This window comes from Somniosus microcephalus, chromosome 3 (assembly GCF_052327205.1).
Source record: "Somniosus microcephalus isolate GS21.2 chromosome 3, FLI_Smic_1.0, whole genome shotgun sequence".
NCBI classification, from domain to species: Eukaryota; Metazoa; Chordata; class Chondrichthyes; order Squaliformes; family Somniosidae; genus Somniosus; species Somniosus microcephalus.
In genome coordinates, this window is record NC_140989.1 from 40,219,552 (window position 1) to 40,247,479 (window position 27,928).

A 27,928-nucleotide genomic window follows, 5' to 3' on the forward strand; every position below is an offset into this window, starting at 1 on the left:
GAACTTATACGAAGTAGGCTTTTATTGACTAAGAACTGGAGCATGCCTCTGCTAGTGGATCCATCCTAAGAGCTCCCGGGGGAAGGGTGGTGAGTCACCTTTATACCCGGGCTTAGGGGTGGAGCCAGGGGCGGAGACATGCCCGGACCTGTACAGAGTTAACAGTGGTTTACCACACAGACATGTACGGAGTTAGCAGTGGTTTACCACATTCACCCCTCGTTTAAAAAAGAGTCCGGCGGGGTGAAGTGTTTCAAAAGTTCGTATACGAAAGTCTCTCCGGGGGTCTTGTCTGCCGTAATGATCTTCGTGGTGCCGGTTGCGGCGGTTCTTTGCCCGCGGCCGCTTCTCGCGTGGGACGGAGCACTGGCGTGTCGTCCTCTCGGAGTAGGGATGGCACCGGCATGTCGTCAGTTCGTGCTAGACACCCCGGTGGTGCGTCGTTGGTAGTGGTGGTGGGTGGAGGTAGTGGATGGTGATCGATGGTGTTTCGGGTGGTACCTGAGGGTGCGAGGTCTCGAATTGAGACTGTGTCCTCCCGCCCGTCAGGATACGCCACGTAGGCATACTGTGGGTTGGCATGGAGGAGGTGAACCTTTTCGACCAGGGGGTCCGTCTTATGGCTCCTCATGTGTTTCCTGAGCAGGACGGGTCCCGGAGACGTCAGCCATGGCGGTAGTGATGTCCCCGAGGTGGATTTCCTGGGGAAGACGAACATCTTCTCGTGAGGGGTGGCGTTTGTGGCAGTACAGAGCACTGGTCGTATGGAGTGGAGCGCATCGGGGAGGACATCTTGCCAGCGGGAGATTGGGAGGCCCTTGGATTTTAGGGCGAGCATGGCGGTCTTCCACACCGTTGCGTTCTCCCTCTCTACCTGTCCGTTACCCCGGGGGTTGTAGCTGGTAGTCCTGCTCGTGGCTATGCCCTTCTCGAGCAGGTACTGGCGCAGCTCGTCGCTCATGAACGATGAGCCCCTGTCGCTGTGGATGTAATTGGGGAAGCCAAATATGGCGAACAGGTCGTTGAGGCACCTGATGACTGTGGCGCTGGTCATGTCCGGGCAGGGGATGGCGAAGGGGAAACGGGAGTACTCGTCAATAATATTGAGGAAGTACGTGTTGCGGTCAGAGGAGGGAAGGGGCCCCTTGAAATCGGCGCTGAGACGTTCGAAGGGGCGGGTGGCTTTAATCAGGTGTGCCCTGTCTGGCCTATAAAAATGCGGTTTGCATTCGGCGCAGACCTGGCAGTTCCTGGTCATGGTCCTGACCTCCTCGATGGAGTAAGGCAGGTTGCGAGCTTTAATAAAATGGAAGAACCTGGTGACCCCCGGGTGGCAGAGATCATTGTGGAGGGTCCGTAGCCTATCGACTTGTGCGTTGGCACATGTCCCACGGGATAGGGCATCTGGGGGCTCATTAAGTTTCCCGGGCCGGTATAAGATATCGTAGTTGTAGGTGGATAACTCGATCCTCCACCGCAATATCTTATCATTTTTGATTTTCCCCCTTTGTCTGTTGTTAAACATAAATGCTACTGACCGTTGGTCAGTGAGCAGGGTGAAACGTTTACCGGCCAGGTAATGCCTCCAGTGCCGTACAGCCTCCACTATCACCTGGGCCTCCTTCTCGACTGAGGAGTGTCGAATTTCGGGGCCTTGGAGGGTCCGTGAAAAGAAGGCCACGGGTCTCCCCGCCTGGTTAAGGGTTGCGGCTAGGGCGAAGTCGGATGCATCGCTCTCCACTTGGAAAGGGATGGACTCATCCACTGCGTGCATTGTGGCCTTGCAATGTCCTCTTTTATGAGGGTGAAGGCCGCACGGGCCTCTGCCGCCAGGGGGAAGGAGGTTGACTTGATGAGGGGCCGGGCTTTGTCCGCATAGTTGGGCACCCACTGGGCGTAGTAAGAGAAGAACCCTAGGCATCTCTTCAGGGCTTTTAGGCAGTGGGGGAGGGGTAGTTCCAGGAGGGGGCGCATTCGGTCGGGGTCGGGGCCGATGACTCCGTTTTCCACCACGCAGCCAAGAATAGCGAGGCGCGGAACATACATTTTTCTCTGTTGTATGTCAGATTCAGCCGTTGGGCCGTACGGAGGAATTTTTCTAGGTTGGCGTCGTGGTCATGCCGGTCATGGCCGCAGTTGGTGACGTTGTCTAGATAGGGGAAGGTGGCCTGCAGCGCGTTCTGGTCAACCATCCGGTCCATCTCCCTTTGGAAGACTGAGACCCCATTGGTGACACCGAAGGGGACTCGGAGGAAGTGGTAGAGGCGACCGTCAGCCTCGAAGGCCGTGTACTGGCGGTCCTCAGGCCTGATGGGGAGCTGGTGGTATGCCGACTTCAGATCAATCGTCGAGAATACCCGGTATTGTGCTATCTGGTTGACCATGTCAGATATGCGGGGAAATGGGTATGCGTCTAATTGCGTGTATCGATTGATCGTCTGGCTGTAATCAATAACCAGGCGCTGTTTTTCGCCGGTCTTCACTACCACCACTTGGGCTCGCCATGGGCTGGTGCTGCCCTCGGTAATCCCTTCCCTCAGGAGTCTTTCTACTTCTGATTTAATAAAGCTCCTATCCCCGGCACTGTACCGCCTGCTTTTAGTAGCAATTGGCTTGCAGTCTTTGGCGAGGTTAGCGAACAACGGGGGGGGGGGTTTGACCTTCAGGGTGGACAGGCTGCATACTTTGCGCGGCGCCGTGTTTAAATTCTGCCGGCTGCAGACTGTAAGTGGGGGCAGGGGCCCGCCATATGCCATCGTGACGCTCTCCAGATGGCACTGGAAGTGTAATCCTAGCAGTACGGGAGCGCAGAGCTGTGGCAGGACGAGGAATTAAAAATCTCTGTACTCCACGCCGTTCACTGTCAGAGTCGCTACACAGTAGCCGCCGCCGTCCGCCGTATGGGACTTTGAGGCCATAAAGACTTGGTGGCGTGTGGGCATAACCGATAGGGAGTAGCGTCGCACCGTGTCGGGGTGGATGAAGCTCTCCGTGCTTCCGCAGTCGAAAAGGCAATTTGTGGCATGGCCATTTACCTTTACGTTCATCATGGACCTGGCTAGTTGATGGGGCCTAGATTGGTCCAGGGTGATGGAGGCCATCGTCGAGGTTGGTGGGTCGCTGTAGTATTCGCCCGCGCCGGGGGCCTGGTCCCGAAATGGTGTCCAAGATGGCGGCTCCCCCGCGGCTGGTGGTGCCCAAAATGGCGGCCCGCACGGCTCACACGTGGTTGGTGGGGTCCAAAATGGCGGCCTGCACGGTTCACACGCGGCGCTGCTGGAATTGGGGGTCGATTTCGCCCTGCACACTCTCGCGTAGTGGCCTTTCTTGCCGCATTTGGAGCAGGTCGCGTCCTTTGCTGGGCATTGCTGTCTGGGGTGCTTGGCCTGGCCGCAGAAGTAGCATTTCTGGCCTCTGGTCATTGCAGCTGTAGTTGGGCTGCTGGCGGCATGTGGCCTTACCGGGTCCCAAGATGGCTGCTCCCATGACATCCACGTGGCCATCCGGTCAGGGGGGTAGGCGTCCATGTTCTGGAGGGCCATGTCTAATGAGTTAGCGAGGGCCACCGTCTTCTGCAGGTCGAGCCCCCTCTGTTCCAGCAGCCTCTGCCGTGTATAGTTGGACCTGATGCCGGCTACGTAGGCGTCTCGGATCAGGTCTCCCGTGCATTCCTTGGCCGTCACCGCTTGCAATTACAGGCCCGGCCGAGGACTCTCAGTGCCAGTAAATATTCGGCGCCCGATTCCCCGGGGCGCTGTTTTCGGGTAGCCAGGTGTCTGGCGTAGACCTCGTTAACAGGCCTCACGTATTGTTCCTTTAGCGTCGCGATGGCGGCCGCGTAAGTTGTGGCATCTCGGATGATCGAGTAGACTCGGTGGCTCACCCGTGAGTTCAAGACAAGCCGTTTCGCGTCATCTGTAGTGACGGTAGTGCTGGAGGCCTCCAGGAAGGCTTTGAAACAGCTCAGCCAGTGTTCAAAGTTATTGGCTGCATCTGCTGCTTGAGGATCCAGGTCTAAACGTTCCGGCTTCAAGATTTGCTCCATGTCGAAAATTTAGTCAATAAAATTGATGCACTATCAACAACACCAAAGACTACGAGTTGAACTTATATGAAGTAGGCTTTTATTGACTAAGAACTGGAGCATGCCTCTGCTAGTGGATCCATCCTAAGAGCTCCCGGGGGAAGGGTGGTGAGTCACCTTTATACCCGGGCTTAGGGGTGGAGCCAGGGGCGGAGACATGCCCGGACCTGTACAGAGTTAACAGTGGTTTACCACACAGACATGTACGGAGTTAGCAGTGGTTTACCACAGCTATGTTATTAGATTTTTCATGGAAAAAAAGAGTCGAGTTTTACAGCACAGAAAGAGGCCCATCGTGCCGTCTATTCTAATCCCATTTTCGAGCACTTGGTCTGTAGCCTATGGCGTTTCAAGTGCTCATCTAAATGCTTCTTGAATGTTGTGAGGGTTCCTGCCTCTACCACCCTTTCAGGCAGTGAATTCCAGATTCCAACCACCCTCTGGGTGAAAAAGTTTTTCCTCAAATCCCCTCTAAACCTCCTGCCCCTTACCTTGAAACTATGCCCCCTGGTTATTGACCCCTCTGCTAAGGGGAAAAGTTCCTTTCTATCTATCCTATCTATGCCCCTCATAATTTTGTACACCTCAATCAGGTCCCCCTCAGCCTGCTCTGCTCTAAGGAAAACAGCCCCAGCCTGTCCAGTCTCTCTTCATAGCTGAAGCGCTCCAGCCCAGGTAACATCCTGGTGAATCTCCTCTGCACCCTCTCTAATGCAATCACACCCTTCATATAGTGTGGCGACCAGAACTGCACACAGTATTCCAGCTGTGGCCTAACTAGCGTTTTGTACAGCTCCATCATAACCGCCCTGCTCTTATATTCTATGCCTCGGTTAATGAAGGCAAGTATCCCATATGCCTTTTTAACCACCTTATCTACCTGTCCGGCTGCCTTCAGGGATCTATGTACATGCACACCAAGGTCTCTCTGATCCTCTGTCCTTCCTAGGGTCCTACCATTCATTGTGTATTCCCTTGCCTTGTTAGTCCTCCCAAAATGCGTCATCTCACTTTTCAGGGTTAAATTCCATTTGCCACTGTTCTGCCCATCTGACCAACCTGTCAATATCGTCCTGTAGCCTGAGGCTTCCCTCCTCGCTATTTACCACTCCACCAATTTCCGTGTCATCTGCGAACTTACTGATCATACCTCCTACATTCATATCTAAATCATTAATGTACACTACAAACAGCAAAGGACCCAGCACCGACCCCTGCGGTACACCACTGGACACAGGCTTCCAGTCACAAAAACAACCTTCGACCATCACCCTCTGCCTCCTGCCACTAAGCCAATTTTGGATCCAATGTGCCAAATTGCCCTGGATCCCATGGGCTCTTACCTTCTTAACCAGTCTCCCATGCAGGACTTTGTCAAAAGCCTTACTGAAGTCCATGTAGACTACATCAACTGCACTACCCTCATCCACACACCTAGTCACTCCCTCGAAAAATTCAATCAAATTGGTTAGACATGATCTCCCTCTAACAAAGCCATGCGGACTATCCTTGATTAATCCTTGCTTCTCCAAGTGGAGACTAAGTCTGTCCCTCAGAATTTTTTCCAATAATTTCCCTACCACTGATGTTAGGCTCACTGGTCTGTAATTCCCTGGTTTATCCCTACTACGCTTCTTGAATAATGGTACTACGTTGGCTGTCCTCCAGTCCTCTGGCACCTCCCCTGTGGCCAGAGAGGTTCTGAAAATTTGTGTCAGAGCCCCAACAATCTCCTCTCTTGCCTCTCACAGTAACTTGGGATACATCTCATCTGGGCCTGGGGATTTATCCACTTTTAAGCCCGCTAAAACCGCTAGTAGCTCCTCCCTCTCAATACTAATTTGTTCAAGTATATCACAATCCCCCTGCCTGATTTCTATGCCTACATCGTCCTTCTCCATAGTGAACACAGATACAAAATATTCATTTGAAACCTCACCTACATCTTCCGGCTCTACACACAGATTGCCACTTTGGTCCCTAATGGGCCCTACTCTTTCCCTGGTTATCCTCTTGCCCTTAATATACTTATTAAACACCTTGGGATTTTCCTTTATTTTGCCCGCCAGTGTTTTTTCATGCTCCCTCTTCGCTCTCCTAATTTCTTTTTTAAGTACCCCCCTGCACTTTCTATACTCCTCTAGGGCTTCCACTATTTTTAGTCCTTTGTATCTGCCAAAAGCCTCCCTTTTTTCCCTAATCCATTCTTGTATATCTCTTGACATCCAGGGTTCCCTGGGCTTGTTGGTCCCACCCTTGACCTTTACGGGAACATGTTGGCGTTGTACTCTCTCTATTTCCTTTCTGAAAGACTCCCACTGCTCTGATGTAGCTGATCACAGTCCACTTTGGCCAGATCCTGCCTTATCATATTAAAATCGGGCTTCCCCCAGTTTAGAGCCTTTAATTTGTCCTTTTCCATGACTACTTTAAATCTCACCGAATTATGGTCACGGTCACCAAAATGCTCTCCTACTGACACTTCTACCACTTGCCCGGCTACATTCCCTAGAATTAGGTCCAGTACTGCCCCCTCTCTTGTAGGACTTTCTACATGCTGGCTCAAAAAGCTCTCCTGGATGCACTTTAAGAATTCTGCACCCTCTAAGCCTTTCACACACTCTGACTATCCCAGTTAATATTGGGGAAGTTGAAATCCCCTACTATTATTACTCTATTATTTCTACACGTCTCTGAGATTTGCCTACATATCTGTTTGTCTATCTCCCCCTGACTGTTTGGGGGCCTATAGTACAGTCCCAGCAAAGTGCTTGTCCCCTTTTTGTTTTTAAGTTCTACCCATATGGCCTCATTAGAGGAACCTGCTAAGATATCATCCCTCCTTACAGCAGTAATTGACTTCTTGATTAATATTGCGACACCCCCTCCTCTTTTACTCCCCCCTCTGTCTCGCCTGAAGATTCTATACCCCGGAATATTGAGCTGCCAGTCCTGCCCCTCCCTCAACCATGTCTCTGTGATAGCAACAATATCATACTCCCATGTGTTCATCAACACCTTCAATTTATCTGCCTTACTCGCAAGACTCCTTGCATTAAAATAAATGCCATCCAGCCTTGCCCTACTCCCTTGTGCCGTTACATATTTGCTCTGCCTTCCAGGCTGACTTGTTATTTCCTCTATATTTGGCTGTGCATCACCCTCTACTATAGCTCCATTCTGTATCCCATCCCCCTGCCAAGTTATTTTAAAACCCCCCCCAACAGTATTAGCAAACCTCCCCGCAAGGATGTTGGTCCTGTTCCGGTTCAGGTGCAACCCGTCCGACTTGTACGTCCCACCTTCCCCAGAAGCAGACCCAGTGATCCAGGAAACTAAAGCCTTCCCTCCTGCACCAACTCTATACCCCGGAATATTGAGCTGCCAGTCATCTGCTCTATCCTCCTATTCCTATACTCACTAGCACATGGCACTGGGAGTAATCCAGAGATTACAACCTTTGAGGTCCTGCTTTTTAATCTGCTACCTAGCTCCCTAAATTCTTGTTGCAGGACCTCATCCCTCTTTCTACCTATGTCGTTGGTATCAATGTAAACCACGACCTCTGACTGTTCACCCTCCCCCTTCAGAATGCCCTGCAGCTGTTCAGTGACAGCCTTGACCCTGGCACCAGAGAGGCAACATACCATCCTGGAGTCACGTCTGCGGCCACAGAAATGTCTATCTGTTCCCCTTACGATAGAATCCCCTATCACTATTGCTCTCCCACTCATTTCCCTCCCCTCCTGTGCAGCTGAGCCACTCATAGTGCCACGGACTTGGCTCTTGCTGCATTCCCCTGAGAAACCATCTCCCCCAGCAGTATCCAAAACGGAAAATGTGTTGGAGAGGGAGATGGACCCAGGGGACTCCTGCACTACCTTCCTAGTTCTTTTACTCTGTCTGGTGATCACCCATTCCCTGTCTGCCTGTGACCACCTCGTTAAACGTGCTATCCACGAAAATCTCAGCTTCGCGGATGCTCCACAGTGACTCCAGCCGCAGCTCCAGCTCCGAAACGCGGATTTTGAGTAGCTGCAGCTGGAGACACTTCCTGCACACGTGTTCGCCCTGGACACCGAAAGTGTCCCTGACTTCCCACATAGCACAGGAGGAGCACTCCACGCTGCCGAGCTGCCCTGCCATGTCGTACCCTTAATTTACTCCCTTTACTTCCTTTAAATTAAAGAATATTAAATACACTAGGGACCTTACTTCCCTTTAAACACTACTTACTCTAAACTAGAGACCTTACTTTTACTTTAACGATTGGACTGTAGAAATACTCTCCAGGTCCTACTTACCAATCAGCTCCTTCCCTGGTTGTGACATCACTTTAGCGGTTTTGCAGTTGTTGTTGTTTGACTGCTCCCGCTCTCGGATTCTTTCCTGCAGTCCTGTGACGTCACTCCTTGATTTTGCTGTTCCTTTGGAATCGCCGGATTTGTATCTGCCCCCTCACTGCTACTGCCGACTCTTCGCAGGTCCGCGCTGTCCTCGGCCTCCCGCTGTATTTATGCCTCCTCACTGCTGCTGACTCCTCGCAGGTCCGCGCTGTCCTCAGCCTCCCACTGTATTTATGCCTCCTCGCTGGTCCGCGCTGTCCGCGGCCTCCCGCTGTATTTATGCCTCCAAATAGCTGACAAATATCTGAACTACGAGTAAGACTGAAGGCTATGAGATGTAAAAGTGGTGCTGTCATCTTGCAAAGGGCAGTGGGAAAGGTTAATTATAGGAAATATGGAAGATATAGATACTTGGAATTTCTTATAATTACTTTTAGGGATGGGGTGTATTTATGCAGATATTTCTCTCAGAAGATCAAATAAATGGGAGTGTGAATAAATGTGTAGATCCTACGCTACCTGTGGAAGGATCAGACTTGATCAGGCTAAAAGGTCTTTTTTACATTCCCTATATGGTTCTTAAGGAATGCCGGGGAAATGTGCTCATGGACAGATGAGTTACAACGTCCGAAGAGGACTTCGTGGAAAACCAAGCAAACTGGACAGTGGTAGTTACTGTTCTGTATTGAATCAATTTTCATTCCCATACTTAGGTATTAATCTGTGATTCTACTCAGTGGCTCCTTATGGAATGTCCAAAACTGAATTATGACCACTGGGGATTTCTACATCTAGGCTGTAAAAAGAAAAATGCAACTGCATCTAGAGCTAGATCACAAATGGCGGATAAGTAGATGACTGTTGATTGCAGAACTGCAAAGCATTTGTGGCAGCTTTTTGGAGAAGCAATTCCACATATTTCAAAATCCTTGCATTAAATGGTTAAACTTGGTTGTCATACTTCATGAAGCACATGAGAGACAGGAGCAAAACATTAAGTCAGGGAGGGAGAAGATTACAGATCATCTTGATACTTCAAGCTATGACACCAAGAAAAACCATGTTGATGCATGAATGGGCAACATCGAGTAAACTGAAAATTGGGTTGTACACTATCAAAGAAGAGCTTAAACCAGTTCTTCCTTTCATAGAATTATATAGCACAGAAGGAGGCCATTCAGCCCTCTGTGCCTGTGCCAGTTCGCTGTCCAATTAATCCCAGTCCCCTGCTATTTCCCCATAGCCCTGCAAATTTTTCTTTTCAAGTATATATCCACTTCCTTTTGGAAAGTTACTATTGAATCTGCTTCTACTACCCTTTCAGGCAGTGCATTCAGGATCATAACAACTCAATGTATAAAACAAATTCACATCTCTCCCTGGTTCGTTTACCAATTATCTGAAAGGAATGACCTTATCTTCAGGATTTTATTAAGTAATTTTCCAGCTCACAAATGGATGGCCGTGGAAATTACAAATGTGGCCTCATTAAGGATTAATGAAAAGAAAAGTACCTAGAAAACAGTACGCATATCTGTATGCTGTGATTGTACCAGGATAGAGTGGCAATCTACCGACATTTGCAAGAAAAACTTACTGAGCCATCTATAAAATGCAACCAAACCAATTTGCTTAATGTTGTCCAACAGAACGACGTCTGCATCGACTGGGTGTACTGGGCGACCATCCCAACGAGGTGAAATATTTCTGGACCAAAATGCGAGCAGGGCATATTGACGATGACCATACACCATTTTTGCAAAGAGGTATGTTGTAACATGTCACAATGAAGGAGGAAGTTTTTCTCCTGTTATGTGTAACAAAATCATTGCATAACTTCCTTGCTTTTGTACTCTGTACCTCTATTTATAGAGCGACGGAGTGGGACTAATTGGATAGCTCTTTCAAAGAGCCGGCACAGGCACGGTGGGCAGAATGGCCTCTTTCTGTGCTGTAAGATTCTATAATACTTCCCAATTGTTTTATATTTCTTCACTTTGTCATATAAATAGAATTGCTGTTCTAATATCTATGTTACTTATCTAAATTCATTGATTACAGCCTATTTCTACACAGTGCAGTGTTCGGCTTTTATTTAAATGTTCTGCAACAGGAAAATGCAAGATCAATGCAGAAGTCAACAGAAGTAGAAATTTCTTTGTGCGCTATTTGTAAAAAATTGGTTAATACATTGGGTTGAAATTCTTGCAGTTTTAATGAAATTGTTACCCTTTTTAAAATAATGATAAAATAGTGAAATAAACAGTTTCATCAGTGCCTGTTAACCAATTTGCTACAATTAGCATACAATGGAAGTTCTCCCATAGGCAGGGCTGTAGAAAAAAAAAAAATCTAGAATTGTACACACTTTATCCCAATGCTGGCCCCACCCTATTTGCGCCTAGGCACGTAATGGCGTGTTCCTAGATAACTTTGAATTCTCAGGGCTAGAAATTCTCCTCGAGCCCCGTTTGGGGCGCTAAATCAGAAAAGCTGGAAAAGTTGGTGCCAGGTGCTAACCTCTTCCAGTCTTTCTAAAATTCCCACTTTTTGCTCCAAGAGGGAAGTGGAGCGCTAATATCAAGCGCTGCACTTCCTTCATGGAGCGCAAGTGGGGGGGGAAGTTCGCAATCTGGGGCGGTGTGCTCAGCAGCGCCATGCACTGGGCCGTGGGGCAATGATGCGTTGCAGGGGCTCTTCCCTGAATTAAAGGGAAGGGCTCGACGCTGCAAACCCTGCAGTTTTTTTTATAACTTACCTGCAGTACCGGGGAAGCAGGGGTGCTGCGTGATCAGCCCGGCTCTCAAGCGTCTGGAGCAAAGAAAACATTTTTCAGAAAAGCCGACATTTTTTTTTCAGGGCGGCCGGCCACCTCACCTTTAACTTCCGCCCCGCTAGCAGCCGGCCGCACTACTCGCGTCCCCTGCAGCAGTCGCTGCCATCACCCAGCGCTGCTGCAGGAGGCGAAGGGGAATTTTTCTGCCAGGGCGCTACCAAGGTGATGCGCCCGGAGATGATGTCATGATCTCCGGGCGCATGAGATCAAGGCGCAACCCGGTAGCACCGCCGCTAACCTCCCGTGGAATTTGACGGGAGGCGCAGTCAGTGCCGCGGCCGTGTGTAAAGGCCTTTGCGCCCCGTTAGCGCCAACCACGGGAGGCGCAAAGGAGAGGAGTTTCTCCCCCTCAAATTTAAATTTATACATTCCAGTTAATTTTACTGTTTCTTATTCAATTCATAAACTTTAATCTAATTGCTTTAAGAAAAATAAGCAATATTGGGTTTATCTGAGGAAGGATGTTCTTGCCATGGAGGGAGTGCAGCGAAGATTCACCAGACTGATACCTGGGATGGCAGGAATGACGTATGAGGAGAGATTGGGTCGATTGGGCTTATACTCGCTGGAGTTCAGAAGAATGAGAGGGGATCTCATTGAAACTTATAAAATTCTAAAAGGACTAGACAGACTAGATGCGGGAAGGATGTTCCCGATGGTCGGGGAGTCCAGAACCAGGGGTCACAGTCTAAGGATAAGGGGTAAGCCATTTAGGACAGAGATGAGGAGGAATTTCTTCACCCAGAGAGTGGAGAACCTGTGGAATTCTCTACCACAGAAGGCTGTAGAGGCCAATTCATTAAATATATTCAAGAAGGAGTTAGATATATTTCTTAAGGCTAAAGGGATCAAGGAATATGGAGAGAAAGCAGGAACAGGGTACTGAATTTGGATGATCAGCCACGATCTCATTGAATGGTGGAACAGGCTCGAGGGGCCGAATGGCCTACTCCTGCTCCTATCTTCTATGTTTCTATCTGTATTCAGCATACCTACCAGACTATCACTTCTCTAAAAGGCACCCTTCTCCAGATATACTCTCTCCTTCTCCCCCTCTCGTTCATTGACCCTTCCCTGCCAGCCACAGTTGAGTCATTTTCCCTGTCCAATCCCTGCCAAGCAGAGTTCATAAAAGCACTCTACCTCGCTCGTCATAATCTTCCTGTCATTACAGTCCCAGCAGCGGCTCACACCCGACATTGCTACTTCATTCTGCGATTGGACTCTGGTGGCCACACTAAGTTTAGCTGGAGCAGCTGTTTTATCTGTTTTACAATGTGCTTTTTTCAAACTTGGGCTATACTAAAGCTGAGTTTTTTTTAAGTAGACATGATCAATACAATGATATAAATCGATCATCATTAGCTTTGAGTGTCAGCCATGGCTCAGTTGGTAGCACTCTCGCCGCTGAGTCAGAAGGCCATGGGTTCAAGACGCCAGAGACTTCAGCACAAAAATCTAGCTGACACTCCAGTGTAGTACTGAGGGAGTGCTGCACTGTCGGAGGTGCCGTCCTTCGGATGAGTCGTTAAACCGAAGTCCCATCTGCTCTCTCAGGTGAACGTAAAAGATTCCATGGCACTATTTCGAAGAAGAGCAGGGGAGGTATCCTGGCCAATATTTATTCCTCAAATCATCATCACAAAAACAGATTATCTGGTCATTATCAAATTGCTGTTTGTGAGAGCTTGCTGTGCGCAAATTGGCTGCCACATTTCCTACATTACAACAGTGACTACACTTCAAAAGTACTTCATTGGTTGTAAATCGCTTTGGGACATCCGGTGGTCGTGAAAGGCGCTATGTAAATGCAGGTCTTTCTTTCTTTCTGTTGTGCATCCGTTCATGTCCAACATTGTATTGTATATTATGTTAAGTGCTTGCCCACGATGCACTCCCACTTTCACATCCAAGTCCCATGACAGAATCTTGCTCATTGGTGAGGGGTGAATTTTTCACCTGTGCCAAGGATAAACATCAGCTTCCTCTCTACCAGTTGTTGACCTTGGGGTGAAAGGGAAAGTACCTAGTCACATGACAACATTTGTTTTTTTCCCCCACCCCCTTATGTTAGTCTTGGCAGTCGTTTCTTGCTACCAACATTTGAGAATAGTGAAGAATTGCACACCATGGTGTGTAGTATCACTCTGGCCCAGTTCCAATGCTTGAAACAAATCGTGAATTTGTTACAAATATTGCAAAATACTATAATTATTGTTTGGTCATCAGCTTCCTATCATCTGGAGATAAATATTTTCTTCCCATTTCCCTCCTAGACAAGTGGTCTGTTCCCAGTGAATGGCAGAGCAGGCTCGAAGGGCCGAATGGCCTACTCCTGCTCCTATCTTCTATGTTTCTATGTTTCTATCTCACATCTTACAGGTTAACATGGCCTCTCAGCTTGCAATGCAGGATTTCTAAGGCACCAGCAGTGGTTTGCTTTGTGGCCTGTCACACAGCATTTAAAACACCTGAGCTCATTGTCTTCAGAACTCTGACTTCTGCTTCGATGGCCTTGCTCAAGGCAGGCTGAGTCGTTGGTTTACTAAGTGGGCTATCCATGGAATGGCATAAGAACATAAGAAATAGGAGCAGGAGTAGGCCATACGGTCCTTCACGCCTGCTCCGCCATTCAGTAAGATCATGGCTGATCTTCTATATCAACTCAACCTTACCGCATTATCCCCATATCCCTTGATTCCCCTAGTATCCAAAAATCTATCAATCTCTGTCTTGAATATAGTCGACAACTGAGCATTCACAGCTCTCTAGGGTAGAGAATTTCAAAGATTCACAACCCTTTGAGTGAAGAAATTCCTCCTCATCTCAGTTCTAAATGGCTGACTACTTATTCTGAGATTGTGACCCCTAGTTTTAGACTCCCCAGCCAGGGGAAATATTCTCCCAGCATCTAACCTGTCAAGCCCCTTAAGAATTACAACAGTGACTACACTCCAAAAGTACTTAATTGGCTGTAAAGTGCTTTGAGACGTCTGGTGGTCGTGAAAGGTGCTATATAAATGTAAGTCTTTCTTTCTTTCTAATATGTTTCAATGAGATCACCTCTCATTCTTCTAAACTCTAGGGGATATAGGCCTAGTCTACTCAATCTCTCCTCATAGGACAATCCCCTCATCCCTGGAATCCGTATAGTAAACCTATATTGCACTCCCGCTAAGGCAAGTATATCCTTCCTTAGGTAAGGAGACCAAAACTGTACACAGTACTCCAGGTGTGGTCTCACCAAAGCCCTACATAATTGTAACAAAACTTCTTTACTCTTATACTCTAAACCCTTTGTAGTGAAGGCTAACATACCATTTGCTTTCCTAATTGCTTGCTCTACCTGCATGTTAGCTTTCTGTGATTCATGTACAAGGACATCCAGGTCCCTCTGAATACCAACATTTCCCAGTCTCTCACCATTTAACAAATATTCTGCTTTTCTATTTTTCCTACCAAAGTGGATAACTTCACACTTCCTCACATTATATTCCATCTGCCACATTCTTGCCCACTCACTTAACCTGTCCAACTCCTTTTGCAGCTTTCTTGGGTCTTCCGCACAGCTTACTTTTCCACCTAATTTTGGATCATCAGCAAACTTGGATACATTACACTCGGTCCCCTCATCTATGTCATTGATATAGATTGTAAATAGCTGAGGCCCAAACACTGATCCTTGCGGTGCTCCACTAGTTACAGCCTGCCAACCCGAAAATGAAACGTTTATTCCTACTCTCTGTTTTCTGTCCGTTAACCAATCCTCAATCCATGCTAATAAATTACCCCCAATCCCATGAGCCATAATTTTGTGTAATAACCTCTTTTGTGGCACCTTATCGAATGCTTTTTGAAAATCCAAACACACCACATCCACTAGTTTCCCCCATGAGGCAGTTGGTCTTCTACCAGTGCTTGTGAGGCCATAAAATGAGCAGCATCTGAGTGAAGCTTCTCAAGAATTTTACATTCCTGATCCAATAACCAGATTCTTAAAACATATGGAACTATTTCCAGAAATTTGTTCCTTTAACATTGTTTTCCAGCCACATCTGTCTTCAAACTGGATAACTATTTCTCTAAAAATAACACTTGGATTTTTTTCTTAGTTTCTTAAATGTTTGCCTGTACACTTCAGGTGTTAAATTGTATGTAATAAGAATAGCATGTTTTACAATATCATAACTGGAGAGAATATCTAGCAGTAAAATACTTTCGTTTTTAACTCTAACCATCATTGCTTCTCATACACAACCATGGGAAACTAACTGAAAGGTTTCTCTTGGCAAGAGGGTCTTGTTTGCAGGGGAGACATGCAGGACAGCTGTACTTCATTATATCACTACTATCTCTCATACAAGTGAAAAAAATGCATCAAAGCAAGAAACTTGACAAACATTTGTCATAAAGGTGGAGTCTCTTTTACAAACGAAAGATATCTGCAAAAGTAAAAATGTGGATTTGGACTGTAAGGCCATAAAAGAAAGTGATCAGCATTTATCCACATTTAATAGAAACAGCTTGCCTCTTAAAGAAAAGGGAAGGAAAATTCAATTAAAAAAAGGTTTGGCAGAGGGTGGATATGGGGTCTATTATGTCCATGTGTAATTGAGACACGGACTGCAGGATTTGGTTACAACAGGTCTTTACTGAGTGGAGACAAACTGGAACGAACTATGCAAGGTTACTGCACAGGCTTATATACAGGGGTGGTCACTACTGGTATACAGGGGTGGTCACTACTGGTACTGCAGTACAGGGGCTGCAGAATATAGTTCCTTCTGCAAAGTACATACACTACAATTCCTCCCCTTTTAGCTAAACAGTACATAACATTCGATTAATAATTAAATAACATATTTACAATTACAGTTGCTAGATACATTAGCTGAAGTTAAGCAATTATAAGTTCAGTCTTTGAGGCTTCCTGATTCTGTCTGGATAACGCCTCTTTGGGGTATCAGGTTCTTCTGGCAAAGTTGATTCGGGATCAACGTCGTTGTTTGGTTTGTCTGCTTCCAATATCACCGATTCTGAGGTAGATGCAATTGGTACTTCGGTTTCATCACCAAGTGTATCGGATCGTGGTGTGGAATTGACGTTTTCCAGTGACTCTAGAATCTGGTCAGCATGGCGTCTTACAATGCTCTCTCCAACATCCACGGTATACATTAGGAGTCCTTGCCGTGTGCAGATCGTTCCTGGCTGCCATTTCTCTGTGCGGTAGTCCCGGGCCAAAACTGGTTGACCTATCTTAAAACTCCTGGTCGGCCTTTCATTCATATTCTGAAACTGCCTGTTCTCCACATCTCTTCTGATGTTTGGCTTAACCAAATCCAAGCGGCATCGTAGTCTTCGATTGAAGAACATCATGGCTGGAGTTTGGTTGGTAACCGCATGTGTCGCATTCCGGTAGGCAAACAAGAAGTTATCCACCTTGTGCTGTAGGGGTATGTCTTCATTACACATTGCCTTGATAGCCTTCTTGAATGTTTGAACGAACCTCTCAGCCAATCCATTGGTGGCTGGATGATATGGGGTGGATGTGTAATGCTTAACACCATTGTTCTTTAAGAACCTCCGGAACTCTTCAGACACAAACTGTGGTCCATTGTCGGAGCAAATCTGTTCAGGCAGCCCATTTCTGGCGAATATGGTTCGTAAGACTGTGATAGTTTTTTCTGTGGTGGTTGAGGACATTTTTTATTACCTCTGGCCACTTTGAATGTGCATCCACCGCAATTAAAAACATCGAGTCCATAAATGGACCAGCAAAATCAATGTGTACCCTTTGCCATGGAGATGAGGGCCACTCCCATGGATGTAGAGGGGCTTGTGGTGGGGCGTTTTGGACCTCCTGGCATCCTGTACAGCTCTTGGTCATCTCTTCGATTTCTCTATCGATTCCCAGCCACCACACAAACGCTCTGGCTAAGTTCTTCATTTTTACCCCTCCCAGATGACCCTCATGAAGCTCATTGAGCACTCTATCCTTCAATTTGGGTGGAATTACTACTCTGGATCCACACATCAAGGTTCCTCTGCACACCGACAGCTGTTCTCTTCTCGGCGAGAATGCTGGCAACAGTGGTTCGCCATGTGCTGGCCATCCCTTCACCGTTAAATCATAGACCCAGGAGAGTGTCGGGTCATTTCGTGTTTCCTTTTCTATGTTTGCATTTGTCACAGGTAGACATTCGACTATGGTCGAGTGGAATATCTCCACAGGATCCACTGCAGGTGCTTCTTCCACCGTCGGCAACGGTAGGCGCGACAATCCATCAGCATTCCCATGCTGTTTAGTTCCTTTGTACTCGATGTCATATTGGTGTGCCCCTAGGAAAAGGGACCACCTCTGTAGCCGTTGTGCTGCCATTATCGGGACGCCCTTCTGAGGGTTGAAAATGGAGACAAGAGGTTGATGATCAGTTAGTAGAGTAAATTTCTGACCGTGCAGGTAGTGATAGAACTTCTTCACCCCCCACACCAGGCTGAGGGCCTCTCTGTCAATCTGGGCGTAGTTACGCTCGGCTGAAGTTAACGAGCGTGACGCAAAAGCCATCAGCCTCTCTGAACCATCAAGGAATTTATGTGACAGTACCGCTCCAATGCCGTAGGGAGACGCATCACACGCCAGTCTTATCAGTAGTGATGGGTTGTAGTGAGCCAATACTTCTCTTGAAGTGATTAGGTCCTTACTCTTCTGAAAGGCCCGCTTACATTCATCGCTCCATTTCCATGCTACTCCAGTTTGTAGTAGGGCGTTCAGTGGGTGCAGAATTGTGGACAAATTCGGCAAAAACTTATGGTAGTAATTCACCAATCCGAGGAATGACCTCAGTTGCGACACATTTTCAGGCGCTGGAGCCTTAACCACCGCTTCAATTTTGTCAGGGGACTTATGTAACCCCTCTTCATCAATCACGTGGCCACAATACGATATCTGTTTCTTAAAAAACTCGTACTTTGGGCGATTGGCTCGTAGCCCATGTTCTCTTAGTCTAGTGAGCACCTGCTCTAGGTTGGCAAGGTGTTCACTGTCATCTTCACCTGTCACTAGGGTGTTGTCCAAGTAACACTGAGTCCCCGGAATCCCTTGCAGGACTTGTTCCATCGCTCTTTGCCATATCGCCGGAGCTGATGCTACTCCGAATACCAGTCAATTATACTGGTAAAGACCTTTGTGAGTGTTTATCGTGAGATACTTCCTAGAGGATTCTTCAACCTCCATCTGCAAATATGCTTGTGCTCGGTCAATTTTTGTAAAACGCTTCCCTCCAGATAGTGAGGTGAAAATATCTTCTATCCTCGGGAGAGGATATTGTACTGTGTGAAGGACTGGGTTCACCGTCGCCTTGAAGTCCCCACAGATGCGAACCTTCCTTGGCTCCTCAGACTTATTGTTTAACGTTTTCTTCATGACAGGAACGATGGGTGTCGCCCACTCGCTCCAGTCTACCTTAGATAACACACCTGCATTCTTCAGATTCTCCAGCTCTGCCTCGACGGCTGGGCGAATTGCATACGGTACCGGTCTTGCTTTGAAAAACTTGGGAATTGCATTCTCTTCTATTTTTATCGAGGCGGTTATGCCTTTAAGAGTTCCCAGTTCTTGTTGAAATACCTCTTTGGCGTTAGCTAAGATTTTTGACAATCGTCCAGGTGTGACGTCGTCATCCTTTTTACCAGCCACCGTCAGTTCCTGAATGGAGTGCCAGTCTAAACTTATCTTTCTGATCCATTCACGTCCCAATAACGGTGGTCTACCATCTTGCAGTATGTACAGATACAATTTCTGTATTTCCTTGACGTTGTATTCGACAGGCACCCTTATTTTCCCTCTGGGGTATACTTTCTGCCCTGTATACGTCTTCAAGACAATGGATGTCTCTTTCAAGGGTATGTGAGAGAATAGCCGCTCGTAGTCTCGTCGATTCATGATGGTCAGGGCTGATCCTGTATCCAATTCCATTTTGACTTGGGACCCTGCTATCGTGATGGTGACCCACATGGTTCGGTGATCCTCTTTTGCGATTACGTTGTGAAGTTTGAGACAGCTTAGTCTCTTGTTCCCGGATTCACTATCGCTCTTCTGGTCTTCGGAACTACTGTCCGTCATCTTTTGTACTTTCCTGTACGGTTCCTTAGTAGCCTTTTTGTTGTCGTTAGTCTTCTTCCCAGACCTGCAAACTCATGCAATGTGTCCCATCTTTCCGCATTGCCTGCATATTTTGTCCTTGCACCAGCAGTCCTTCTGGTCATGGGTTGTTCTGCCGCAGCGATAACATTTTTCAAATCCCCGTGTCATTTCGTGGGTGCCGTATTCCTGTGGCTTTTGCTGTATTTCCGCAGCTCCCCTTGCTGCTGCTTCGTACGATACTGCCACGCTGAAAGTCTTATCTAGCGTCAGCTCTTTCTCTGAGAGTAACCTCTTCTGGGTTCCTTCACTCAGGAGTCCACAGACAAATTTGTCCCGCAGAGTATCTGTCAGTCCTGCTCCGAACTGGCAGTGCTTTGATAGCTTGCGTAGTTCCGTAAGGTAATCAGCATTGCTCTCATCTTTATGCTGATTTCTCCTGTGGAATTTAAATCTTTCTGCTATCAGCAGCGGTGTAGGATTTAGGTGTTCCTGTAGGATATCAACAATTTCGTTAAAACTCTTCGCCATCGGTTTGGCTGGAGTGATCAGGTTCCGCAATAGGCCGTGCGTTCTTGCGCCCATTAAGTTTAGTAGTACCGATGCCTTTTTCTCATCGGCTATTTCGTTTGCCTTGCAATATACTTCGACTCTTTCCACATACGTGGTCCAGTCTTCTATTGCATTATCGAAGGCAGTGATATTGCCAGTCTTCGGCATCTTGGAAATCTAAGATGGCGCCTCCCGCGCTTTGCCTTCTTCCCCGATTTAACAAAATGGCACCTCCCGCGCTTTGCCTTCTTCCCCGCTGGATTAAGAGGGCGCCTCCCGCGCTTTCCGTCTTCTCCGCTGCTGCTAGTGCTGTTGCTGGCGTTTTATGCCTTGATGGCGATGCCCTATGGTCTTCGCGCACTTTTCCCCCGCGCTGCTGCTAACGCCGCTCTCCGCGGTTCCCGTGGCAAACTGCAGCTCCTCGCGGCTTTCTGCGCTTCTAATTTCTTTTATTTTCCCGTCGTCAGAGCAACCCTATGGGACACTTTCCTCCCTCTTCTCGGGTCTGTACGCTGCCCGGCTTCGTAGCACCGGCCGCGCCCTGTGCGCTCCACCCTCTCTCTCTCCTCTTCCCGACAACGCTGCTCGGCCCCGTTGAAAAGCCACCCGATCGAGCTCTAGCCCGCCGCAGCCCAGGAAGGATCAGTGTACTACCTGCCACCAGCCCGATTAGCTGGAACACCATCGACAGGATAACCAAGCCCCGCTCTCGACAGCCTCTCCTGCAAATCTTCAACTCCGATGAATCAGAGGCGGTTGCCCATGGTCGACGCCCGTTTCTTCTGTTCATTTTTTTTTCTTTCTTCCTTCTGGCCTCGACCTCTGACAACTTCGCTTCAGGGATGGATCCCCATGAGGTGGTGCAGACTGTAGGTAAGTCCGGATCTGCTCGTCGCCAGTATTATGTCCGTGTGTAATTGAGACACGGACTGCAGGATTTGGTTACAACAGGTCTTTACTGAGTGGAGACAAACTGGAACTAACTATGCAAGGTTACTACACAGGCTTATATACAGGGGTGGTCACTACTGGTACTGCAGTATACAGGGGCTGCAGAATATAGTTCCTTCTGCAAAGTACATACACTACAGGGTCCATCAGCAAAGACCTCTGACTCATCATTTGTGGTTTTATGGGAAGGGAAGGTGAGCCTTTTAAAAGTTTAGGCTTTTCAATTTTTTGCCTGGCAAGTTGCTGAACGTGCAAGCGGATAACGTTCCAACGAGGGAAACAGGGCAGCTGGGACCTGAGTGAACCGAGCAAGCAACTGCTTATCTCTTTAGCCAATCAGATTAAAGGATTGTGAAATAAACAGTGCAAGGACTGAGGAGGAAGTGTAAGTTAGAGTGGGTGAATTCAATGTCAAATCAGGTACAGAAAGAGAAATAAAGAGAGGGACAGAAAGATTGAATTAAAAGAGAGACAGAAAGGAAAAGTAAAAAAAAGTTTAAATTTAAAATTTTACATTTTAAAAATCTCTAACAATTTACTTGAAGGAATGAGACTCCACATTTGTAATAGTTAATTTTCAGTACCAGATGGCTTGGCAGTAATTAACAAATAGCCACATCATTAAATGGGTACTTAGAATTGAAACGGACAAAACTTAACTTTCTATGGCTTAGTTTAGCTTGTACCTACCGCACAAAAACAGCAATTTCACGCCACTCAATGCATTTCAATGGTGAGGCAGACAGCGAGATGGCGCTTTCGCGCATCCGCCCCTCGCCTGAAGTTGCTGTATCGTTTGCGCAAAAATAACGGCGCGTGCTATTAGCCTCACCGTTATTTTGACAGCAAATTCTGGCCCAATGTAGAATGTGACATTAAAAGGAATGAACCAAATACATGTCAAGTAATTCTTCACTGTTTTATGTTCCATAGGTGTTCCCATTCTGCATATCATACCTACACCTTTCCCTCAAGTGTGGCACAGCATGGAGGATAATGAGAACAATCTGGATCCAACAACAATTGAGAACCTTAATAAAATACTGCAGCTGTTTGTTTTGGAGTATCTCAGATTATAAGATAGCCTTAGTGTATACAAAATGAATGGTTATGATAGAGTTAAGTACTTCAAACCAAATAGATTTCAGTAAATACAAATAGCAGCCCCGCTGCCTTAATGCAATTGGGAAACCGTTATTTACAAGTAGCCAAATTTACTCATCCAGTTAATGTTCATTTGTATTTAATGTGGCCCGGAATTTGCGGTCAATGGCGAAGCCAGTGTCAGAGCAGTGAATGCAACTTCAGGATTTTTGCATTTAGATGCGCTAAATCCTGAAGTTGCTGTCAGTTTCAAAACAACAACAACTTATATTCATATAGCGCCTTTAACGTAGTAAAACATCCCAAGGCGCTTCACAGGAGTATTATAAGACAAAAAATTTGACACCGAGCCACATAAGGAGAAATTAGGGCAGGAGCTTGGTCATAGAGGTAGGTTTTAAGGAGCGTTTTAAAGGAGGAAAGAGAGGTAGAGAGGCGGAGAGGTTTAGGCAGGGAATTCCAGAGCTTAGGGCCTAGGCAAAAGAGTAATAATGGCAAACGCTGTTAGTTCGCCGTTATTACCCACCGCAAATTCCGGGCCATTGTGTTGACTGAATCAATATTGATTGTTGCTAACCAATTAAAGCTTTATAGTGTGCATTCTTGGTAAACAATGCATACTGGTATTAGTTTTCTTGCCGATTTTGCTTTAGTAGACATTTGAAACCTTTTTAGTGACATACACAATTTAACTGCATCTAAAATATATCTTTTAATTGTAATTGTTACATTTAGCTATTGTGGTGGTAACATTACATAGTACAGTTGTACTACACACTTTGTGTGGGTTTAAAGTGGTTTTTGACATGAGAGGATCATCAGTTCAGTATTTTGTGGTTGGAATTATATACCTGGAACACGTGACCCCACACTACTTGTGTAATGCTTCAGTTGAAGTATAACTGCAAATGGTGTGGTCAATTTTTTTTTTAAACGTTGGAATTAAAGTTTGGGAAGAACTCTGTCTTGCAAACCCAAGAATGAATAATTAAAAAAGAATATAGAGAGAGTTTCTAATGATAGAGATGAGCAGAGTATCCCGTCAGTTCTTTTTTAACAATATAAATTTAAGTTCATATGTGCAAAGCTCTGCTTTCCCTGACTTGACTGTCATCAATAGGCAGTATAACTATGTGCTGCCTGTTCACACTCTTGTTTAAAGCTGTTACCAACAGTATAGGTGTACCAAAAAGGATTGCAAGTTAAGATGTTCTGTTATCTGAAATGATGATTTTATTTTACAACATATGTAGGAAGAGCTTTGCTTTGACTGCACATCTGAGGTGCTATTTATGGTGCCATGAAGAAACACTGCTACTTAGCTTTAATTTGTTACATTAAAAAAAGTGCAGGAAACAGGAAAGGACTCCTGTTCCTAATTATACAGGACTTCGTATTATTTCAAGTGTTCATAGTTCTATGGGGCTTAGTATTATTTCAAATGGCCACCCTTCCCCCAGCTCGGAGGTCCGATAATGTTGCTAGCCACATGTCTTAAGAGGAATGCTCACTGATGAGGCAAAACTTCACATTGGTGAACTAGTCCTGATAGTGAAATTAATGTTCTGCCCTATATCTAATATGCAGCTGGCATACTTCAATTGAACAAAAGACTAATACCTCTCAATAACTCACTCCCTCAAATATATGCCCAATTCACCCGTAACATTTTCCACACTGTCTGCCTCCCTGCCCAGTCCATTCCACACGTTCATCACTCTCTGCGTAAGGCAGTTAAATCTGAACTGTCTGTGTGTGATCCCTCTTCTCAATGTGAGCCCTATCCTTTGTGTCTAGAGTTTGTGGCAATCTTTAATATATTATTGAGCTTCAATTTATTTATTCATTTAAGAATCTTGGATACTTAATATCTCCCTTCAACCTTCTCATCTCCAGAGTAAACAATCTCGGGCTCTTCAGCCACTCCTCAGAGGTCCTAAATTAGGTATTTTTATTGCTCTTTTCTGCGCTGTCCCCAATACCTGGATATCCTGTATACTGTAATACAGTGACCAGAATTGTACACCATACTCCAGCTGTGACCATATCCACCATCAAAGCTTGCCCCCATTTCATGTCTTCCTATCTTGTGGACTAATCATTTGCGTGACACAATATCAAAAGCATTGCTGAAACCTAAATGTATCACTGTATATAGACAGGATTCCATTGTCAATGAAGTTGTAATTTCCTCAATGAACTCCAAATAATTTGTCCCTCCTATAACTCAGTCTACCATACCATTCCATATCTCTCTTCCCATCCCCCCACCCCCACTATTTGAAGTTCAGCGTCCAATGTGGAGAGACTGCCTGTGGTCTACTCTATTAACACAGAAAAGAAGTATTAATTTAGTGTATTTGCGATTCTTGGTTACATTTTAGGATCTTTCAACGGCCCCAACATTTCTTTTTCCATCTGTTTGCGGTGAATATATTTACAGAAATGACATTCCATTTCATGTACCCTGCTATCCTACTTGTAACTTTATATTTTAGGATTCCGTTTTATCCTCATTCCCTCATTACTTCCATTGTTGCCCACATCAGTCTTTTCTCTCTGTAAACCTTCTTCCCTAATGGTATGTATCTGTAGTTTGTCTGTACTATTGATGTACTGGTCATCCCTGCCATTCCCGTCTCACAGCACTGTCCAGTCCAATTTCCTTTGCCCACACCATCTCCCCATAAAATCTACTTTTCTAAATGTTTGTATTGTACTCGCCTCTTTCTATCATAGCAGATTACAAATAGGAACCATGGATTGCGAGCAGCGTTCCTCATGTATGGTGTGAGCTGAATGGAAATGAATATATTATATATGTTCCCAGGCTGTCTATAACCAGCATTCCTAAAGCATAGAAGAGGTTAAACAAGCGTGGTTGAGATTCTGATAAGTGCGCGGATTTTACTTTTAGTTGTTCCTTTTTCTTCTGACTTCACCGGCATGACAGCAATATTTTTAACATGGGCAAATGTGCTATGCCTCGTAAACAGAGCTGATATCACAGAATTCCACTTTCACCACACGTGGACAAAACTTTGATAAAAGTATACATGACATTCAAGAAAGAAAATTATTCCAAAAATATCTGAGCTTTTAAATAAATTCACATTCAGCAGTGCCATAAAAATTGTCTAATTGCTCATATAGATGTGAACAAACAGTGAAGTCATTAACCTTTATTGTCTGTGCACAAGAAGTTAAAATTGGGTTTTTCTATTAGTTTCAATCTTGCTTACCATGCCAGATCATCGACAGAAAAAGAAGGCTGAAAGATGGGTTAAATTCTGAACCAAATGGCAACATAAGGAAAAACTTTTTTACGCAGTGAGTGGTTAGGATCTGTGATAGTAGATTGGCGGTTAGGATCAGATCAGCCATGATCTTATTGAATGGCGGAGCAGGCTCGAGGGGCCGATTGGCCTACTCCTGCTCCTATTTCTTATGTTCTTATGGAATGCACTGCCTGAAAGGGTGGTGGAGGCAGATTCAATCACGGCTTTCAAATGAGATTTGGATAAGTACTTGAAGGAAAAAAATTGCAGGGCTACGGAGAAAGGGCGGGGGAGTGGGACTAGCTGAAGTGCTCTTGCAGAGAGCCGGCACAGGCTCGACGGGTCGAATGGCCTCCTTCTGTGCTGTAACCAGTCTATGATTTGATTTTTATGCTTAAACATAGCATTTCACATTTCTGTTTGTACTTCATTATTAAATAGAAAGAGCATTTAGGAAAAAAAATTGCTAATTGCGAAACCCAACTTTGAAAGAGTACATAATGGGAAGTAAAAACTACAAGATTAACAAGTAATGAGTTGGGGAATAATTTCTGCTGTTCACTCATTTTAGTAAAAAGTGGATGTGGTTGTTAAATGGAAAAATGTGCTTTGCATTTGCCTCTAATTTGGGCTAAAATTAGCAAGCAGTAGAGAGACTTAAAAACAATGGGTTGAAATTACACTCTGTGATATCAGTAATACATTAGTTTGTGTAAATTTTTCTCTGCTATTTTTAATGAAGGAATTAAAATAAATAGCATAAGGCCTTTACTAAAATGTTAAGAGAAGAAACATTACTAATGGTGCACAATGCAATTTCAACCCAAAACAGTCTGTATCTAGTAATTCTAGCAAATCTTTTCTTCTACTTCCGGTACCCATACCATGTACTGGAATGTATCTTCTTGTGCTTTACTTTTTTTGGGTGTGTTCAGTTACAGGTTATAACACCGTATTTTTAACTTTCAGAAAGGATTCTGTATTTTTAACCATTTGTGAGATGCCTGATTTCTCAAAAATTTAATAAAAGCATGATTGTAGCAAAAAATTGTGTTTTTCTTAAAGTTTATTTTTCAACTAGCCTTTGGACATTTTACAGGTGTTAACTGGAATCCTTGTATGGTTGAACTCTGCACCTGCCCATGTTGTTCCTAACCTAGGAGTCCTCAATGCTGCCACTGGATGTCCTCGGTGAAAATATATTTCTTTATCCAGTATTGACACCTCTTACCGTTAACATATTTCCACAAAATTACACATTGGAGAAAACAAATGAGCTTGTGATACTTCATCATGCAGTTGGTGATGAGCTATTTTGCTGCAGAATTGCACAATGTATTTAGTGGGTGCTATCACATTTCTAATTCAGCCTAGTCTGCTGCTTTCTGTCAAATCTTTGTCAGAACCAGACCCAGCTACACCAAGATAGTTGCTAAATTCATTCAAGGCATAAATATGCATTAATTCATTTCCCTTTCTCCTTGATGTCCATTACAGAACTGCAAAGTCCAGGCCATTATATTGTTACAGCTCATTACTCTAACTCAACTATGTTTTTAATAGACACCCTTTATAAAGGGGAGGGTATTACAAAGACCCTATTATAAATTAGGAGGGTTTACTAATAGAAGGAGCACATAAAATGTTCTCAACTAATAAGTGGTCTCCTGAAGTTGCAGAGTGTAATATCTTTTGCTGGTGGCGTGAAGTCTGTCATGCCTTTAATTTACATATTGATTGGACTACCCAAATTAGTAAAAATTCTGAGGAGGAGGAATTCCTGGAATGTTTTCGGGACGGTTATCTGGACCAATATGTCGAGGAGCCGACTCGAGATCAGGCCATTTTAGACTGGGTATTGTGCAATGAGAAGGGACTTATCAACAATCTTCTTGTACGAGGCCCCTTGGGTCAGAGCGATCATAATATGATCGAGCTCTCAGTCGAGATGGAGAGTGAGGAAATTGAATCAGAGACTAAGGTCCAGAACTTAAATAAAGGGAATTACGAGGGTATGAGACGGGAATTGGGTAAGATTGATTGGGTGGTGTTTCTGGGGGGATTGACAGTGGATAGACAATGGCAAGCATTCAAAGATAGAATGGAAGAATTCCAGAACATGTTTATACCGGTTTGGCATAAAAATAAACCTAAAAAGGTGGCTCAACCGTGGATAACGAGGGAAATTAGGGACAGCATAAAATCAAAAAAAAGGGCATATCAACTGGCAAAAAAAAGCACCAGACCGGAAGATTGGGGGCAGTACAGGATACAGCAAAAGAGGACAAAGGGATTAATCAGGAAGGGGAAAATAGAATACGAAAGTAAACTTGCAGCAAACATAAAGACAGACTGCAAAAGCTTTTATCGGTATATCAGGAGGAAAAGACTGGTAAAATCCCAAGTCGGTCCCTTGCAGTCCGATTCGGGAGAATATATAATGGAGAATAAGGAAATGGCAGACCAATTAAACTCATACTTTGGTTCTGTATTCACAAAGGAGGACACAAATAACCTCCCAGGAATATCGGCAAACATAGGGACTAATGAGAGGGAGGAGCTGACAGAAATTAGTATCTCTAGGGATATGGTGTTGGGTAAGTTGAGGGGACTGAAGGCCGACAAATCCCCGGGGCC

The 27,928-nt window shown here is 45.5% G+C and overlaps 1 protein-coding gene across 1 annotated transcript in view; it reads left to right on the forward strand.

Annotated features, from left to right (window-relative positions):
* The window catches only part of qpct (glutaminyl-peptide cyclotransferase), a 43,657-nt gene extending 17,318 nt beyond the window's left edge, over positions 1 to 26,339 (forward strand). The window contains exons 6-7 of the mRNA XM_085980202.1: positions 10,080 to 10,196; positions 21,843 to 26,339. Coding sequence (XP_085836328.1) covers positions 10,080 to 10,196; positions 21,843 to 21,988 — 263 coding nt within the window. The 3' untranslated portion in view covers positions 21,989 to 26,339. The remainder of the gene's footprint in view (positions 1 to 10,079; positions 10,197 to 21,842) is intronic.
* The last annotated feature ends 1,589 nt before the right edge of the window (positions 26,340 to 27,928 follow it).